The sequence below is a fragment of the Balaenoptera physalus genome, assembly GCF_965194825.1.
Source record: "Balaenoptera physalus genome assembly, chromosome: 13".
Taxonomy (NCBI): domain Eukaryota; kingdom Metazoa; phylum Chordata; class Mammalia; order Artiodactyla; family Balaenopteridae; genus Balaenoptera; species Balaenoptera physalus.
In genome coordinates, this window is record NC_138892.1 from 15,990,103 (window position 1) to 16,011,671 (window position 21,569).

At 36.9% G+C, this 21,569-nt stretch overlaps 1 protein-coding gene across 10 annotated transcripts in view; it reads right to left on the reverse strand.

Annotated features, from left to right (window-relative positions):
• Nucleotides 1-21,569, reverse strand: part of RIC8B (RIC8 guanine nucleotide exchange factor B) — a 118,380-nt gene that overhangs the window by 25,350 nt on the left and 71,461 nt on the right. For all 10 annotated transcript variants that reach the window (XR_014252276.1, XR_014252277.1, XR_014252278.1 and 7 more), the window contains 2 exons: nucleotides 18,339-18,483; nucleotides 8,321-8,465 (listed from right to left, as the gene is read on the reverse strand). Coding sequence is in view for 3 of the 10 variants with exons in the window: in XM_082419447.1 (XP_082275573.1) it covers nucleotides 8,321-8,465; nucleotides 18,339-18,483 (290 nt within the window). In the remaining 7 variants the exon portion in view is untranslated. The remainder of the gene's footprint in view (nucleotides 1-8,320; nucleotides 8,466-18,338; nucleotides 18,484-21,569) is intronic.

Sequence of the window (21,569 nt, forward strand, 5' to 3'; positions counted from 1 at the left end):
GCTAATCAATGAATTTGGTAAAGTTTCAGGATACAAAATTAATGCACAGAAATCTCTTGCATTCCTATGCACTAGTGATGAAAAATCTGAAAGAGAAATTAGGAAACACTCCCATTTACCACTGCAACAAAAAGAATAAAATACCTAGGAATAAACCTACCTAGGGAGACAAAAGGCCTGTATGCAGAAAAGTATAAGACACTGATGAAAGAAATTAAAGATGATAGAAACAGATGGAGAGATATACCATGTTCTTGGTTTGGAAGAATCAATATTGTGAAAATGACTATACTACCCAAAGCAATCTACAGATTCAGTGCAATCCCTATCAAATTACCAATAGCATTTATTACAGAACTGGAACAAAAAATCTTAAAATTTGTATGGAGACACAAAAGACCCCAAATAGCCAAAGCAGTCTTGAGGGAAAAAAACCGGAGCTGGAGGAATCAGACTCCCTGACTTCAGACAATACTACAAAGCTACAGTAATCAAGATGATATGATACTGGCACAAAAACAGAGATATAGATCAATGGAACAGGATAGAAAGCCCAGAGATAAACCCATACACCTGTAGTCAATTAATCTATGACAAAGGAGGCAAGGATACACAATGGAGATAAGTGGTGCTGGGAAAACTGGACAGCTACATGTAAAAGAATGAAATTAGAACACTCCCTAACACCATACACAAAAATAAACTCAAAATGGATTAGAGACCTAAATGTAAGACCGGACACTATAAAACTCTTAGAGGAAAACAGAGGAAGAACACTCTTTGACATAAATCACAGCAAGATCTTTTTTGATCCACCTCCTAGTGTAATGGAAATAAAAACAAAAATAAACGAATGGGACCTAATGAAACTTAAAAGCTTTTGTACAGCAAAGGAAACTACAAACAAGACGAAAAGACAACCCTCAGAATGGGAGGAAATATTTGCAAATGAATCAACGGACAAAGGATTAATCTCCAAAATATATAACAGCTCATGCAGCTCAATATCAAAAAAAGAAACAACCCAATCCAAAAATGAGCAGAAGACCTAAATAGACATTTCTCCAATGAAGACATACAGATGGCCAAGAAGCACATGAAAAGCTGCTCAACATCACTATTTATTAGAGAAATGCAAATCAAAACTACAATGAGGAATCACCTCACACCAGTTAGAATGGGCATCATCAGACAATCTACAAACAACAAATGCTGGACAGGGTGTGGAGAAAAGGGAACCCTCTTGCACTGTTGGGGGGAATGTAAATTGATACAGCCACTATGGAGAACAGTATGGAGGTTCCTTAAAAAACTAAAAATAGAACTACTATACAGCCCAGCAATCCCACTACTGGGCATATACCCTGAGAAAACCATAATTCAAAAAGACACCTGCACCCCAACGTTCACTATTTACAATAGCCAGGTCATGGAAGCAACCTAAATGCCCATCGACAGATGAATGGATAAAGAAGATGTGGATAAAGAACCTTTATACAATGGAATATTACTTAGCCATAAAAGGGAACGAAATTGGGTCATTTGTAGAGACGTGGATGAATCTAGAGAGTGTCATACAGAGTGAAGTAAGTCAGAAAGAGAAAAACAAATATCGTATATTAATGCATATAGGAACGTAGAAAAATGGTACAGATGAACTGGTTTGCAGGGAAGAAACTGAGACACAGATGTAGAGAACAAACGTATGCACACCAAGGCGGGAAAGTGGTGGGGGTGGTGGTGGTGTGATGAATTGGGAGATTGGGATTGACATATATACACTAATAATGCATAAAATGGATAACTAATAAGAACCTGCTATATAAAAAAATAAAATAAAATTCAAAAAAAAAAAGATACATTATCAAATCAAAGGAGCTTATGCCTGGTATGACAGGGGCCACAGTCACTCAACTCCATCAGTCAGTTACCATGTGAGAATGCAGGCCTAATGTTATCAGAACTTCCACTTTTTCAAAAGAAGTTAGAAATTCAGATTTTCATCTGAAATATCTGAATTCTAAATTATTTTAAGAAGCCCTATGTAAAACAAAAATTAAAAACATAAAACCAAATAACCAACACAACATCAGGCAAGTGAAGCAAAACCTACCTGTGGGCTAAATGTAGCCTATGGGTTGACAATTTGTAACCTCTAGGAAAGGGATCAGGGTTTTTAGGAAAAGGTGTTTGTGCACCAGATCACGGAAGAAGGGGGCAGTTGGGGTGGGAAAGGAGACGTTATATGCACATGAAATTAGAAATGTCTTTCCAGGAAAAACTCTCCATAATATCTGCCACTCCACAAAAACAATCAAAAGAGCAAGAGTGGAAATTTACCATATCCTGTTTTCTTGAATTCCATTCCCTGGTCCCACTCCCCAACTAGATGTGAAGCTTGATGAGGGCAGGGACCTCAACTGTCTTGGTATCCTAATGTTGAGAAGGGGCTGACCAAGTTAAATTTATTCAACAACTCAAAAAAATTAATTTATTCAACAAAAATTTACTGAGTGCCTACAGTATGTGAGGCCCTATTTTGGGGCCATCTCAATGAACAAAAAAATTTCTCTCATGGAGTTTATCTTCTAGTGGGGAAAAAAGACTAAATGAATAAGTAAATTATATGGTATGTTAGAAGGTAATAAGTGCTATGAAGGAAAAAGAAGAAGGAAGTGCAAGGTAGAGGGGTAAAGGTTGGAGTGTGGCAATTTTTAATATGGGGACAGGACAGACTTTACTAGGAAGATGATAATTGAGTAAAGACATGAAGGAGGTGAGGGAATAAGACAAGTAGCTATCTGGAGAATAGGCATTCCAGGCAGAAGGAACAGTCAGTGATGCAGAGGCCTCAGACAAGAGTGTGTCTGGAGCATGACAAACAGTGAAGAGCCCAGTGTGGTGACAGTACAGTGAGAAAGGGTGCGTGTACATCACTGCAGGGACTTTTTTGGTGTTTAGCCATTGTAGAGTTTTGAGCAGTGATGTCTGACTTACATTTTATAAGGATCGCATTGGCTGCTGAGTTGAAAACAGACTGAAGAGTGACAAGGATAGAAGCAACAAGACCAGTTAGGAAGCTATTTAAAATGATCCTGGAGGGAGTGAAAAGTTTAGCTTGGACTGGAGTAGTAGCAGTGATGGCAGTAAGGGGTGATTAGATTCTGAATGTATTATGAAGGCAGAGCCAGAATTACCTAACAGATTTTTGTGAATTAGAATGAACTGAATAGAACTTTTAGCTTTCAGGGATATCAGGGTTTATAAAAAATATATTTTCTCATTTTCTACTTTGGTTATATCAAAGAAAGATAATAGATGCTCTAAGAACAGGGAAATTATGTGAGGGGCAAATCATCTCTCCCTTTGATTGGCTTTGAAGAATATGGTAGCAGTTAAAACACAAGCTTTGACTTCACACCTGTTAGGATGGCTATTAGATTAAAAAAAAAAAAGCCAGAAAAATAATAAGTATTGGAGAGGATGCAGAAAAACTGGAACCCTTGTGCACTGCTGGTGGGAATGTAAAATGGTATGGCAGTTCCTCAAAAAATTAAACATAGAACTACCATATGATCCAGCAATTCCACTTCTGGCTATATACCCAAAAGAAGTTAAAGCAGGGACTTGAAGCAAGGACAGATATTTGTACACTTGTGTTCACAGCAGCATTATTCACAACAGCCAAAAGGTGGAAACAACCCAGGTGTCCACTGATGGATGAATGGATAAACAAAATGTGGTAAATACATTATATAGAATGTTATTCAGCCTGAAAAAGGGAGGAAATTTTGACACATGCTACAATATGGATGAGTCTTAAAGACATTCCAAGTGAACTCAGTCACAGAAGGACAAGTATATGATTTCACTTATATGAGGTTCTTAGATTCCACTTATATGAGGTTCCTAGTCACATTCATAGAGAAAGAAAGTAGAATGGTAGTTACCAGGGGTTGTGGGGAGAGGGAATGGATACAGAGTTTCAGTTGGGGAAGATGAAAAGTTCTGGAGATGGATGGTGGTGATGGTTGCATATTAATGTATATAATGCCACAGATATGTATGCTTAAAATGGTAAATTTTATGTATATTTTACCTCCAAAATAAGAAGGCAAAGTGAAAAGCACAGTAAAACCTGCTTTGTCTACCTCAAAAACAACAACAAAAATCTCAAAAAACACCAGATCTGGAGTTAGGCCACCTGACCACTCATGAACGGTGTGCCCTAGACAAGTTCTGGAAACCACTGAGCTTTAGTTTCCTCATCTGTAAGATGGGGATAACCCTAGCCCAAAGGTTTGCTGTAAAGATTAAATGAGATAATATCAGGAAAGTTCTTAGAACAGTACCTGACACATACTAGATAATAAATACCAGCTATTATTAGCATAAGTGAGCTACTTGGTAAGAAGTAAGCCAGCCAGAAGGCCTTGGATCCAGTGAGTTAGTCTATTAAGTTAAATCGTCACTATGGAGCTGCATGTGCTAAAGAAGCCACGCAACACTAGGTGTTTCGTGGAGTTATGGTTAAATTCAGATACAAGGTATTCTGAAGAGACACCAGTTAATAATGGTGACTGAGGTGAAAATGTCTCAAGTAATTTGAGAATTACCATATAAATATAAAACTGATTCCACATTAAAAGAGTAGGGTAAATTATGAAACAACATCTTAATCCAAGTTTTTGCATTCTATTAGCAATGTAAAGAAATAGGGTAATGTGGTGTAATTCTTTCACTTATTTATCAACTATTAAGTATCATGTATCATCCATACAAATAGACATACTGAATACATATAGATACACCAAGTTGCACCTAGGCAATTAAAAAAGCTCCAAAATACCTTTTTAAATTATAGTGCTTTATAATGTTTCCTACATTGGGCTGTTGGATTAAGAGTGATATCCTTGATGTAAAGGATATAGAAAAACTATGGTTGTGAATCTGTAGGAAATGAAACCTGAAGCAAAGCTCAATATTGTAGGTTCAGGTAACACACCTTTTGCTGGCCATTTACCCAAATTAAAATACAAAAGAAAAATTAGAGAACTCAATTGTGAAAGTGCAAAACTGGTGTGATTGCAAACATCACAAAGGTTGGTTAACCAGTATACATGGCAGAAGTGGCAAAATTTTATTTTTGATTCCGGTCTTTAGAGATCTGAATTTAGGTTTTGTTTCATGATTGCTTACAGTAAATAAATTTCAGTTCCTAGAAAGGCTAGTTACATCCTATTATACATAAATATACCATCACAGTCTAAACTAGGCATAGAATAATTAGAATCTAGAATTCTAAAATAACTAGAATAATTTTAATCTGCTGGGTGTGATTATGAATTAGTATGGGGTATTAAGAATACAACGGTACATCCTAGAGTTCTGCCCACTTTGGCCATTCCGTCCTTCCACCCCTCCATTACAGTGGCCCTATAAATACACCTTTTTGGACCCATAAGTTCCTATATACCATACCTAGCCTGAAAGCAACTGGTCTAAAATGAGCCAAATGTCATTACATACACATTTTTCAATTGATGTTTGGAATGATTTACAAACCACAGTAATCAGTTATGTTATACCACCTATTCAGTCAAGGGGCCTCCATGCTCAGAGGCATAAAAGAAACGGGTTAAAGTCAGAATTTAGAAATTTGGTTTCTTTTTGATAGAGGACCAAAGCTTATCTGAAAACTTTTTACAAACATGGCTAGACATACACCAAAAACCTGTGTGGCATGTACTTGATTCTATGAGTGTATTTTGTCTAAGTGTGTTAATTGCAGAAAGCCATTTCCAGTCCGTTAAATACATTTATTTTGACACAAAAAGGATTGTTGTGATATTAACTGTCTCTCATAGCCTGAATGTAAGCTCCATACAATTCTTAGTTTCAGATTCCACTAAAGGATTATAGGTTACCTTGGTGCATTAATCGGAATCCACTTACATTTTTGACAATGGGACGAGGGTCAACTGGATGAAGGGTAATTTCTCTGCTTTTGCCAATGCTAGCACTGTTTGTGAATAAGTGCATCATAAGAGAAGCAGACTGTGATCCTGAGAACACTGACTGGTGAGGAGTAATCAGCGGGTAGGGGACTAAGTCATCCTTTCAAATGCTGACTTTATAAACTTGACTAGATTGGTAAGAAGTTTTCTTTCCTCGAGCTTGTGGATCACTGCCCAGAACACAAAGGATTGTCTTGCTTGCAAAGTACTTTTCCACCACCCCTTCCATGGGGACCATTTTAATAAGTATTTTAAATTAACAAATGAAACATCCCACTACACTGTTGCACCTGAAAGAGGGAAGATGTAAGAGAAAAGCAGATGCAAATCTATCTGAAGAGGGAAGATGTGATGCTATGTGAGAAAAACATATTTATACTTATAATGAGCAATGTTTAAGAAACACAACAAGATCTCACAATGGTGACTATTCTGGCCACACTAACACACCATTTCTTTTAATGATATAGGCCAGATCCAAAGGCTGAAGAAGATTCCAACCAGGGATGTAAGGCCTAAGTACAGAATCTTTCTGACAGAGAGCCAAAACAATAATAATATCAAACATCATGGTCCTTGATTTAAATAAACAGTGCTTTCCTGAAATCTAATATCACTTCCATAATGTAACACATTTCTATTTCCTGTACTAGTGGGAGAGACCCAGTGTGTTCTCGTATTTTTTCTGAGGTTCTTCTTGTTATAGTAGTGTTCTTGTGTTCGCTAGATATATGACCAATACCATTTTAGAAGTCAGCTACCAAATAAAATCAACAACACACATTGAGATGCAATGATATCAACCACTCATGAGTACTCTAGAGTTTTCTATGTTAGTTGACTGTGTCCACATACCCTGGGACACAATGAATGCCTAATGTAATTTCTACCTTCATTTAAAAATATGAGACTCCTTAAATGGTATATTTTAATGTCTCAAATGGAGAGACAGAAAATATTAAACTGATATGGAAATATAGTTTATGGAACGGAAAAATCAAGAGCTAGCAAGAATAGTTTAGAATGATGACTTCTATAATTATGGAAAGATTAATGTATTATTTTTCTATCTTAGCTTAAAATACCTGATAGAGGTGCCCAACTTATAACATCTACATGGTGGCAGTCTTGAGAACTTACTGCTTAGAGCCACTGCTAGCTTTTTTTCCCCCAAAGTCTTTTTCTTCTAGGACACACTCCTAGATCCTGTTGAGGCTGATAGCCCTGGGGATGCCACAAGTAACACCATCTACTCAGACCTGATTTGCCAAGAATACAGGCCATATAAGTCCTGTCTGATTAGGGAATGATCTTTTTCTTTTACCTTCTGACAACCTATTATTTTCATTTCAACAAAGCACAATCTATACTTTAAAAAAAAGAGCCTAATTTTGCAGATAATGATTTTTCTATCCCTGTTCAACTACTACATTATCCACATCACATTCTAGAAGACTGTGGATAGAAAACATAGCATATGTCAATATCATCATCAATAGGGAAGGGCATACCCTTTTAACATTCAGTAATGAAAACCAGAAAACTGAGCTCAAGTAACTCCTAATAAGTGGAAACTAAGAAATTTACCTGGGATTGGAGTTGAGAGGGGGATGAAAAGGATGGGGAGTAGAAGAGTAGAGGTGGTTTGTTTCAGGATAAGAGACGATTAGTGTCTTTGACTTGTAAGCACTGACTCAGGGAAAACTTGATAGAGTCTCTGGTTTGCCTATCCAGTGTACTAATGCCTCTGTTAAAAGATGATTCCCATAAGTGTTTGATTAAAATTTACCATAGAGCCAGTTTTCTTTCCTTTTGCTAGTAATGTGCCCTGTTGCTTTACTTTACTGACTCATAAGGGCTTTTCACAAGAGGAAATATCAGAATGTATGGAACCTACATTTAGATTTCTGAGAAAGACTGAAGTATCAAATAACCAACTTAAATACTTGGTCTTGGTTATACCTTATAAAATCTCAACTTATGGAAAGGAGAGCACAAAATAAGCAACAATATCCTTTAAATATATGACGGTAGACATCTAAAAACGCTACCTCTCTTAATACTTAGGAGAGGGTAACGAGCACATGCAGCAGAACATTTCTTGCAATATTATCCTTCCTCGATCACTTGAAGTCACCCTCTAAGGCACTAGCTATGAAACTGCCTCTAAAACTATTAAACAGAAAGCTTCCAAATCCACAAAGGAAGAGAAATACTTGGAAAATGAAAGCCAAAGGAAGTGAAAGGCAAATAACCAATTCAAAGGCAGACATAGTTAGGTGAAAAGAAACATGATACTATACTTTGGTTTTGCATTTTTGTATTCTTCAGTGTCTGTGTCCTCGTCCTCTGAGTACCAATTATCTCCTCTTCCTCCAGCCAAGAGGCCCCTGGCCGCCAACAGTCCTGCAGCATTCCCATAGCCAGTGTATTTCAGCAGGCTATCCACTGCAAAAACAGAATAGGTTTTTAGACAGGAATCCCTGAGTCCTCACTATCATCACCAACTACTCACCAACACAGGGAGGCTAGAGATATATGCCATGGTAGTAAATCTTAAAATTGAGAGGTTTTCAAAGTGTGGTAGTAGTAATCCTACATGCTCTGAGGACCAAAAACCTTTTTTCAGGTATCAGAAATTCAAATGAAGCTGTTTTGAATATACTTTGTGGCAGGAGTGGGGCTTCTGTGACCGCCAGGCCATTGGTAAGGGTGGTGTTTTTAAGTTTTTGATCACAAATTTGATTTCTTTATTCAGTTTCAGAAAAATGATGATTAGAAAGTTAATGAAAGCCAGATTGACATTTTACCAATATAGCACATAATGTAAATCTTTCCTATTCCTTTTATAGGAATTGGAGGGAAAGAGATTAAGAAATAAGAAAACCTACGGATATTAGCAAATAGGATAGGCTAAGTTACTCCTTTTTCAAAGAAGTCAGCAACAATATGTAAGCACATTATACCCACTGAAAGGTAGGCCAGGAATTGCTGGACCTTAATAATGGTTCTACCACTTACTAGCAGGCTCTTTACTCCAATTTTCAGATACAGACAATTGGAATAATATCTACCTCACTGGTTAATACATGAAAGGTGCTTAGGAAAGTATCTGGTACAAACTAAACGTGTTCTTTTCCCCTAGTAATATGTAAAATGATAATTTTATTTTTTAAAGATTTATTTATTATTTATTTTTGGCTGCGTGGGTCTTAGTTGCGGCACGCGGGATCTTCGTTGAGGCATGTGGGATCTTTTGTTGCAGCGCGCGGGCTTCTCTCTAGTTGGGGCATGTGGGTTTTCTCTTCTTTAGTTGTGGCGCACAGGCTCCACGGCGCGTCGGCTCTGTAGTTGTGGCACGCGGGTTCCAGGGCACGTGGGCTCTGTAATTTTGCGGCACGCAGGCTCTAGTTTAGGCACGTGAGCTCAGTAGTTGTGACACATGGGCTTAGTTGCCCTGCGGCATGTGGGATCTTAGTTCCCTGACCAGGGATTGAACCCGCGTCCTCTGCCTTGTAAGGCAGATTCTTTACCACTGGACCACCAGGGAAGTCCCTAAAATGATCATTTTAGACTTATCTTAACAACAGGGAAAAAAAAGCCCAGTGAAGCACTTGGTGCAGGTCCTGTGTAAGTATTAACCTGTCATCAGTTCATCAATGTAAGGGGAACCCTGAATTGTAGGAATTTTTTTGATTTCTAAGTACCTTTAAGGAAAATACTAAGGAATATTTAGCAGCTTTATTTAGAAACTCTTTTCTTCAGGTACAGTTTCAAGGTGAACACTAGACTATTCAATCAAAACATAAAAAATGGCAAAATTTACTTAAGGCTTTCAATAAAATGTCATTCTAAAGACAACTGTAGGAAACAAAACATAACACTACGTATTTTATCCACGTATAAAGTCTTAGTAAAATCTACATCTGAAATACTACTGTAATTCATATAACTTACCTCAAAAAAGACAAAATAAAGCTGGAGAAGATTCAGAAGAGGGCAATTAAAATGACTTTGGGGACCTGAAAGGGGCAGTGGATAAGGAACTAAGTGGTTAAGGAAAAGGGATATATATAATGAGTATGAAACCATGAAGGGCATGGATAGGATGTAGGATAAATAGTCCAGGATAGAGCTGTTCATTAAATTTTCAAATACTTGAACGAGAGGGTACCTCCCTTGACACTGAAAATAGGTAATTTGGGGGCAAATAAAAGGAAGTCCTGCTTTCAAAGGACACAGCAAATGTGAAATTTGTGCAAAAGGAAATACAGATTAATAATATAAGTAGATTAAATAAAGTTTTACACTAGTCACTTTTAACTATTTTCTACATTAAAACCTACTGGTAACTGTGGTCTCTTTGGTAATAATTCTCAATGGGTGCTGGGTAGAATCATATTAGAATTTAATGAGGGATCATGGTGGTGGAATCTGAAAACCCTCTGAATAAATCTGATATGCTCCCTCTTGCCTCCACAAGATGGAGTGATTTAGATAAATTAATGGATTCTTGATGGGTTATTAGGGGAAGTGAATATCCAGTGTATACAGATATTCTTAATATTCATGACCTTAACCACATGGTCAGACACAAAGTCACTGAGGCTGAAGGATCATATATCTGAACCCACATGACAATGATACTCTCACTAAGTTTTTGGATAAGGTTTATTTTTTTTAACAAATACGATGTTTAGCAGTTCCAGAAAAGAAATATTCACTGAAAATGTGAAAGTCTAAACTGAGATGATAAAAATAAATGGTTTAAATAAATATATTTAAAAAATAAAATAACAGTAAGAAAGACACAAAATGTAAATAACCACCTACAGTGGCCAAACATTAAAATAGCTTAAGAATACAGTTTATGAAAGGCCAAAATAGGTTAAAAAGAAGTCAACAGAGCACTAAATAACCTGCTTTCTTATGCAGAAAATCCTCCTGGAAGCTAGTCAATAGTAAAAATCTCTAGCACTTTTATGAAAATAGTGCTTACTGCTCATTCACTGGAACAAACATTCTGTGTCAACTCTGTGACAGCTTGGGTTACAAAGACTGTTTCAGACATAACTTGCTTTCAGAATAGTAGACAAGGCTACAGCCAATAGTTTAAAAATCAAATGAACATTTGCTAATGAGATAAAATACTTAAAAATGGGGGTTGGGGAAGAGGAGACAAATGGACTACAAAATCCACACAGTGAGAGGCATTTTCTTTGTGAAGTTCTGATTTATATTATTTGGTGGAGTGTTTTTAGTTACTTTTTAGTCTATTTTCATATATACTGTATAACATCCTGTTTGATATTGGGAACGTAGTAAGAGGAAAATGGACTGAATTTGGATGTTAAGATGAGTTGCTAAGGCAAACAAAAGATCTTCTGAGTGGTCCTTAAAAAAAAGAAACACACAAATGTATTTGTTGTCACAGTACTCATCCATGCAATTAGATGAAACTGCTGCAGAAATGAAACAAAACAGCATTCAGTCAGAAAGTTGCAAGAAATATTTCACCATTATTTTATCAAGATGCTAGAAGGCACTATGAACAGAGGAAAGCAACCACAGCAGCACACTGCAAAGTCAGAACTGCACTGGTAGTAACGGCATTATTGTTTATGTAGACGTGGGTTTTATCACACTCTCCTATGAAAACCAATAAAAGGGGTTTTGCTCTTTTACTACGGAGAAAGAACGGCAGAGCCAGATTCTACCCAGAAACGATTCCCCCTTCTCTGTTACACAGAGAAGGATTTACAGTCATTTTCCATTCAGTTAAATGCTGTGACTTTTTGAAATCCTATACTAGAAGCTTCCTCTGACTAGTCTTCCTACTTCCAGTCTCATATCCCTCCATTCCTGGTTCCACACAACTGCCTGTTATATCTTTGATATTCTTTTTTTTTTAATTTTATTTTATTTGGCCACGCTGCACAGCATGTGGGATCTTGTTTCCCCAACCAGGGACTGAACCCGTGTCCCCTGCATTGGGAGCATGGAGTTTTAACCACTGGACCACCAGGAAAGTCCTGCTGTTATACCTTTGTAAAGCAAAAAATACGATGTTACCACCTTCCTGGATAAAACCTCTAAAATCTCCCCGAAAGGCTAAAGCTGAAGTTCTAAAACAGGGCCTAAAGGAATCTTCATTTTGTCGCACCTGCCTTCTTTCCCAAACTCATCTCCTATTACTCCTGTGCATTGTGGGTTCCTCACACTTTGAACTAGTCTCTTTTCTGTACATACCAATGCTGCTTTCCACTCCTCTGTTCTCTTAGGTGAAGACTTTCTCTGACTTTCTCCACACCAACCAATCACTCTTCCAGGTTGCTGCAGTACCTGGCACATTCCTCTCATATGGTGCTTACCATAGTATCCTACAATTATTCCTTTGTATGGAGAAGTCCACAAGACACTGTATTCACCACACTGAATTCACAGACAGCACAAATATTTGGCCTTTCATTAAACATTTATGGGGTACCTACTATCTGTAAGATACTTTGTTGAAACACCGGGGATCCAAAGATGAAGACAAGATTTCTGACCTAAAGAAACTCAATGTCTAGAATAAAAGTTTGATAAACAAAAAGTTACAACATAGCAAATGTCAAAAGTATTAACAGAGATAAGTAAAAATGGTACAAAGCAGAGAATGATGAACTCTACCTCAGATGATCTTCACACAGATGATGCTTAAGGTGATCTTCAAGAATACATAAAGCTCACTATGCTAACAAAGATGGGAGAGGCATTCCATGCAAAAGGAACAGCATCTGCAAAGCTATGGAGATATGCCAAGGAACAGTGCAGTATAATCATGCAAAAGTAAAGAATTTAGTATGATTAAGCAGAAAGTGCCGGGTAGGGAGTGGATTTAGGATACACTATAGAGGTAGGCCATGGAGGTAAAATTTAGATTTTACCATGTAGGTGACAGGGAGTCACTGAAAGTTTTATAAGGGGGAATGACAATATTATATATGTATTTTAGAACAGTCCTTTTCTTAGCCCTGTGTAAGACAGAATGAAGAAAACCTGACCAGAAACAGAGGGATAGGATTATTTTAGTAGTTTATTAAGAGAGACACAGATTTGGAAATCCCCCCAAAGCAGGCTGAAGCAGAAGCCAAGTGAGGGGAAGAGACGGCTCAGGAAGCAATGCAAAGTGAAGATGGGGCCAGAGAGAGCTTTACGGAATGCTAGCAAGTCGATGTGGACAAAGATACGAGTTAGCAACTCAGACTGAAAAGAATGAACAGAGAGGTAGGTCAAAGGAAATCTAAGAGTGTGTTGTAGCACAGAAAAAATGACAGTGGTCAATAGTGTCAACTGTTAAGAGAGATGTCATACGATAAAGACTAAAAAATACACATTCCTTTTGAAAATTAGTTAATTTGTGACCTTCCTGAAAGCATTTTCAGTGGCATCTGGGGAGTGGGGAATGGTGGAAAAGCCTTACTTGCAGCAAGTTGAAGCCTGAGTGGGTAATGAAGATACTGAAAAGAAGAACAAATCAGTCTTTCAAGATGTTAACATGTGAAGGACAGTGACATGAAGATGTATATAGATTGAGGAAAACATAGGGAGAGTTAACAAACAAAAGAACAGAAGGTAACAACTGATGAAGCAAGTCTTCTGAGAAGACAGGAAGGGAAAAGATCATCAGGAGAGGGAGACTGCTTAGCTCCAAGCTAAAGAGACACCTATTCCTCTGAGACTGAAATAAATGAGACAAAGGTAAGTGTATAATGGTGCGGGGCTATGTGCTGAGAGAGTTCAAGCCTTATTTATCTCTGCAACTCAGCTCCTTCCCTACCACAATGCCTAGCACACACTGGGAATTAATAAATGTGTTAAAAGGTGGGGGCTGGGGAGGAGGGGAATACCCCACAAAGGCAGGGGGTTTTTTACAAATTATTTTCTTTTATTAAACTATGTAAGGCTTGTCTTTAGGACCCCTTATAAAGTATACAATTTGCAGGGCAGGTAATAAAAATTTAGTTTTGTCAGCACTCAACAAAACAAGTCAGTAGCACGAGCACAAGTTAACCTGTGGGTCGCTATCAGTTGGAGATGTAGTTTAGCCTGGCACAGATGGCACTTGGACGGCTTTTTCTGTGCCAAGTCTTTCATAAAATTTTGGTCTTTGTATCTTGCCCCATTTCAATTTTCCTTTTTAATCTTGTCTCTGTGTTCCTAACCCAATTTGATTGCTGTTTGCTGTCTCTGCTTAGTGGTCTGAACTTTGTGCCTTGGTCATGGTACCTTAACTTTCAAACTCAGCTTTGAACATCTTTAAGAGGAAAGGTCAGTCACTCTGATAAATTATCTTAAATTTATTTCATTTTGATATAATCTGCCTCCAAACCCAATCCTAACTCTAAAATCTGATGACTTATGAGTTGAATATGGACTACAAAATTTTTTGGCGGGTGGGGGGCAGAACGTTTTAAATTAGAATTAGTTGACAGCATTTAAAATCTCTCCTGAAAAATCTGGGTGGTTTGGTAACACTGGCCACATGCTCCTTCATGGTAACAATCAGCTGGAGCTAAATAGCAGCAAGGTCCCTTTTCCAGTCTCCCACATTCCCCTGTTCCTCCACTCCCAACCCACAATCTCCCCAACAATTAGCTAAGTGTCAGTTTTCATTTATCAGCTTACGTTCCGTTCATTTCACTTACTTTATTACCAGCCTGGCACTTTGTAGGCATCTGAGTTTGTAATCCTTGATAAAGAAAGTAAATAATATGAGGGCAGAGACCTTGCTTATCTTGTATACCTTTGTATTCCCAGGGTCTAGCTCAAAAAGTATTTGTTGAATAAGCAAGCTTTTATTTCAGAAGAATACTTTTACTATTAAATCAAACTAAAAGGAAAAGCAGACGAATATATATAGAATTGTTAAAGATCAAATGAAAAAGATACAATTTTGCTAATATGGGTTTGGGGCTCAAAGTTAGGACTATGACACCGCAAATACTGGGTCCCAGGGGGAACAAAGCTAACCATTTCATATTAAAAACAATTAACAGATTCATTTATCAATGTATATACCATATTTGTTACGACACCAACTCATTAGTAAGGTGATTGATTATATTTATATATATAATTTATGTATTTAGATATATAAAATTATTTAGATATATATTTAGATATGTAGTTTATGTATTTAGGTATGTAATATATATTTAGATATGTAATTACGGAAGAAATAAACTTCATTTTTCCCCTCTTAAAAACTACATGTACACAAGAAATGCATGCTCATTGTAGAAAAATTATACAATACAGAGAACTAAAAAAAGTCACCAGTCATTCTACCACTTAGAGGTAACAATGGATAAGATTTTGATGTATTTATATTTTGATAAATACTTTTTAATGAATAGATACACGTGTGGTTTAGATTTACATGTATATATGTGTGTGTGTGTGTGTGTGTATATGATCATACTTTAAATACAGCTAATTTCTGATCTCAGTAAAATCGATTTAATTCAGCCGGTATTTGCAGACTACTATATGCAAGGCACTATTCCAGTCAATTTCAAGATGTAATATCTTTTTTCATAGTCATAAAATAACTGAATTGTTTAAAAGAGCAGATGTTAAATAAACTAGTCTATGAGAACAGTTGAAGATAATTACAGTTGACCCTTGAACAACACAGGGGTTAGGGGTGATGGCCCTCCATGCAGTTGAATATCCTCCTATAACTTTACAGTTGGCCCTCCATATTTGCTGTTCCACATCTGTGGATTCAACTATGGATTGCGTAGTACTGTAGTACATATTTATCAAAAAAGAATCTGCATATAAGTGGACCTGGGAAGTTCAAACCCATGTTGTTCAAGGGTCAATTGTATTATGAGAGGAAATATGGCAGAATGGAAAGACAGCTCAACTGCATGAGATTGGATAAGACCCTTGCCTCATTTATGACACTGAAATAATAATAATGTTTACCTCAGAGAGTCCTTATGAGAATTAAATGAGATTATGGCATAGAATGTTTGGCACATGAATACATAATAGTTGTGTTTATTATCATTGTAATGATATTGATCAAATTATGTTGCTAATATACCATCTTAACAGTAACTGAAATGGTTGTACCAATTAGTCAGAAATGAAGTTTAAGAATTCAATGAATGCAACTCAATAACAAAAAACCCCAAATAATACGATTAAAAATTAGGCAAAGGACCTGAATAGACACTTTTCCAAAGGCATACAGATGGCCAACAGGTACATGAAAAGGTGCTCAATGTCAATAATCATCAGGGAAATGCAAGTCAAAACCACAATGAGAGATCACCTCACACCTATTAGAATGACTTTTATCAAAAAACAAGAGATAACAAGTGCTGGCAAGGATGTGGCAAAGATGGAACCCTTGTGCACTGTTAGTGGGAATGTAAATTGGTGCAGCTACTATGGAAAACACTACGGAGGTTACTAAAAAAATTAAATATAGAACTACAATATAATCCAGCATCCCACTTCTGGGTATATATCCAAAGGAAATGAAATCAGAATCCCTATGAGATATCTCAACTCTCATGTTCATTGCAGCATTACTCACAATAGCCACGATATGGAAACAAGCTAAGTGCCTATCAACAGATGAATAGATAAAGGAGGTGTGTGTGTGTGTATATGCATGCACGTGTGTGCACGCACGCGCACACACACACACACACAGTTGACCCTTAAGGAATGCTAGGGTTAGGGACGCCTACCCTTTATGCAGTCGAAAATGTGTGTATAATTGGATAGTCTGATCTCTGATTCTGTGGCTCCACGTCCACAGATCCAACTAACTGGGGGTCCAACCTACCATGGATCATGCAGTACTGTAGTGTGTATTTACTGAAAAATATCCATATCTAAGTGAACCCGAGCAGTTCAAACTTGTGTTGGTCAAGGGTCAACTGTATATAAAATGAGTATTATTCAGCCATGACAAAGGAAATCCTACTATTTGCAACAACATGGATGAACCTAGAGAACATTATGCTAAGTGAATAAGCCAGACAAAGGCAAATACTGTAGATCTCACTTATATGTAGAATCTGAAAAAAAAAATCAAACTCATAGAAACAGAGAGTAGAACAGTGGTTACCAGGGAATAGAGGGTAGAGAAACAGGGAGATCTGGTCAAAGGGTACAAGTTATAAGATGAATAAGTTCAGTTATAAGATTAATAAGTTCTGGGGATCTAATATACAGCATGATGACTATAGTTAATAATAGTTTATTATACACTTGAAATTTGCTAAGAGAGTAAATATTGTGTTCTCACACCACACACACACACACACACACACACGTAACTATGTGAGGTGGTGAATGTGTTAATTAACCTGACTGTGGTAATCATTTCACAATGTATATGTGTATCAAATCATCATGTTGTATACTTTAAATATATATAATTTTATTTGTCAATCATACCTCAATAAAGCTGGTAGGGGAGAAAAGAATTCAACTGACTGAAGATTTTGAGAGAAGTGAGTGAAGTTTTTCACTTCTAAGTTATCTCTCTCACAAAACTAGGGTACTTAAAAAAGTGTAATATAAAATCTGCTTAGTTGGGACTTTTACACTAGTACTTTTATAAACTAGGAGATGCAGAAAGAAATAGTAAGAATATCTGAATAACCTGGTTAAAGTTCCTTGTTTGGAGAACTTTTGTAGAGCAAAATAATCCATATAATTTAAGGAAATATTTTAAATTGTTAGATGTATCTCAGAAGACAATCACTTTATACATACTTGTAAAATAGTATTTATTATAGTATAGTTACTTTTTAGTTTCTCTCTACTTCTGTCTTACCCTCATCTCAAGGGTAAGAGGTTTATCTTATGCATTTATTGATTAAAGAACTTAATGAAGAAACCAAAACTCCTATAGCTTTAATTCCAAGAGGAATTAAAAAGTGGAACTAACCCAGGCCTTTGCCTGGTTATCAAAATATTAGCACCTGAATTACTTAAGCAGATTTTTCAGAATGGCTCCAGGTCCTGACTCATCAAGATTAAGAAGCCTGGGTTAAGGAGACAGAAGGCAAAGTTTAAACATGAGCGTGTTTGGTAGTGTATCTGCCTGCATGTCTCAATGAATTCAGAAGCATGTAGAAAATGCTTTTAAATTATTAATTTTTATTATCTGCTCAAGGCCTCTAATGGAACAGATAGAGAATAAGCTCTGAAAAGAGTGGAATGAGATGGCCACTAATAACAGAAACATTTCTCAAATTCCCTCAGAAAGATGAAAAAGTAGAGGGCAAAGAGAGTTTAACCTACCTCTCTCTTTGCAAAGGACAAAAAGGAATTCAGCAGCAATTTGCTTGACTCCCAGGTCAACATGTGTCATGAGGCGCACCAGCTTATTTCTCACAGTTGAGCCAACTTCAGGTCGATTTGTCACATCCCTCAGTGGTGGTAAAACCTAATGGCACAAATGCAAAACCATCATCAATCGTTTAAGTATTAGAGTAAGCGAGAATGGTACCAACCGAGCTTAGTTTTGTAAGAGTAGAAAAAACATTAAAAAATAAATAGGTTTACTTCCAAATAGAATAAAGCTAAACAAAAAACAAACCTCAAATAATTTCATGCCTGTAATGAAATTTCATTTGAAGTGAAACATCTCTTCACTGTACCACCATGATATATTCAAACCCATTCCTGAGTTTTTACTCATCTCAGCACCTGGAATGCCCCTGCTGCCTCTATCAAAATCCATGTTAAAGTCTGGGTCAAATTTCTCTTTCTTCCTTAATACCCTGACTCATATTGATTTTTCCCTTCTTTTAATTCCTGCAGCATTTTCATTATTTACTAAAAAAACCCAAAAACCCTGTACATATGTTTTCTAGTTGTTTTATTTTATAATAAAATGGTTATTAATTATTGAGTACTTCCTATGTGCTAGTTGCTGTAATAGATGATATGCATACATTCTCTATAATCAACCCTCACAGGAACCTTGCAAAGGAGGTAGTAACATCACCATCATCCCTATTTTATAGACTGATCCTCAGAGGGATTACATAACTTGCTTGGTTTATCTGTTTGTTTGCTCACTCACTCACCCATCCATGCATCCACCCAGACCCCTCCTCTTTTGGTTCTCCACACTGGTTGCTTCATCTTAGCCTCTGTGCCAGTTCTCTTTTATCCTTTTGTTTTTAAGTGCTGGAATATTCAAGGGTTAAGTTCTTGGGAAACATTTCTTTACTATTTTCACTCTCTATTGGTGATCTCATCCAGTTTTATGGCTTTGTATGGTCTCTATTTACTGATAACTCCCTAAAGTATACGTCTATCTTGATTTCTTCCATGACCTCCAGACTTTTATAGGCTTCTCAAATTTAGCATGTCCTAAGCAGAATATTGAAGCGCCCAACAAAGCTGTTCCTTCTACAGTTTTCCATCTCATTAAATAGCAAGTCTGTTCTTCCAACTATTTACTGCAAATACCTTGGAAACAGCCTTGATTCCTCTCTTTCACATCCCACATCCAATCCATCAGCAAATTATTCTGGCTCTACCTTTGAATTATATCCATAACCCAACCACTTCTCACTATCTCCTCTAGTATTACCAAATTCAAGCTACCAATATTTCTCATCTGAACTATTACCACAGTCTCCTAAGTCATCCCTGCTTCCATCCTGGTCCTTCTATGATCTATTCTCTACATAGCAGCTAGGATGATCCTTTGAAAGTCAGATCATGTCATTCCTCTTCTCAAAGTCCTCCAGTTCCCATGGCTTCTCATCTCACTCATAGTAAAAGACGAGGTCCTTCCAAATTCCTTAGGTTTCACATAATGTGGCTTCCTGCTACTTTTCTGACTTAATTTCTATTATATTCCTTGCTTACACTGCTATAGTCTCACAAACCTCCATGGAACTCCTTATACTCACCGAGCACTTTCCTACCTCATGGTCTTTGCATTTGCTGCTCCCTCTGCCCAGAAACTCTTTTTCTGGAAACTGGCTTGGCTCATTCCCTTACTTTCTTCAGGTCTCTGTTCAAATGTCATTTATAGGAAGACATTCCCTGACCACCCTATATAATTAACCTTCAGCATTCTCTTTTTTTTATCCCCCTCCCTCTGCTTTAATCTTCCTCATAGCACTTATCACCACCTAACACAGTATATATTTCTTTCTTTATTGTCTGCCTTTTTCCACAAGTCAGTTCCATGGGGGCAGGGATTTCTTTCTGTTTTGTGTACCGCTCTCAGTGCCCGGCATATTACAGGTTTCAATAAATATTTGATGATTGAAGGAAGAATGAATTAATTCAAGTAACTTTTTAAAAGTGCTTTCTATAAGCTAGGCACTATGCTAGGAAATGAAGATAGACACAAAGTCAAATTATAATTTACTACACCAGACTCTTTATGTGTATGTATATTATTTTTTATTTAATCCATTCAGCTGACTTCCTTCCTTCCTTATCTCTTTCTATACTGAGTGCCTACCATGTATCAGGAGGTACTGGAGGCCCTGAAGATACAGTAGTGAAAAAAACCCAGAAACTAAATCTCAGAAAAACTGAGTAATCTGCCCAAAGTGTTTATAGAATCCATGTTTCAATATCTCTGGTAGGATTGGTAGGATAGAACAAAATTCTCTTTGTGCCCGGTAGGCACAAAGTAATTGCACAATAAATTCTTATTATTTGATTCAGCCAACCATACTGAGTTTATCTCCCATTTCTAGAGGAATGAGACATGTAACAAATGATTTCATGTGGTATGTACCTACAGTTCCAGAGTATAGTATCTATTAGTAAAGGTTATCGCACAAAAATTCTCTTAGCTATGTTTTGGGTTCCTTAAGTTTTTGAAGTGAAATTTTGTAGTTTTTATTGTTACATATCATGCCCAAACTGCATATGTATGGAGCATTTCTATTTCCCCCCAAATACTACCCTCCATTAAATTTTTTCTTTTCTTTGAGAAATCTTGTCCAGTTCCTCTTTCAAATCCATAGAATCTTCATCTCTTCTATTAGCCTCTCCAGATGAATCCAACCTGAATCAGTAATTTCTACCATCTGTTCTCTTTCTACCTGCCCAAATACTGAATACTCAAGACCAATTTACTTTGGGTACGCACGAGTTGGATTTAATCAGGTATTAACTATGGGGCACAATAATTAATTAGCCATGGTTCCATTTACACTATTATCAAAGTTAATCATCTGTTACTTTAAGTTCTGCCCTTCTTGATCCTCATAGTCTATAGTGCATCTTCCTCAGAAGGAAAGTTGATTTCTGTATTGTGCCTTGTATCTTTCTTTAGTTGTCTTTTACTTGTCATGTCTCCTTCTTTATCTGTACTGTAGTATTTCTTTGAGGATAAGGAGTGGGTCTCACAATCTTTTGTATCTACATAATGTATAGTCCAAGACCTTCATATAAATAATCTATTTAACAAACAGATTTTGGGGGGGCTATCCTGGTTAGAGATGGCAAAATCTAAACAGTTTAGTTGAACGTGGATCTCCTCTGTGAAAA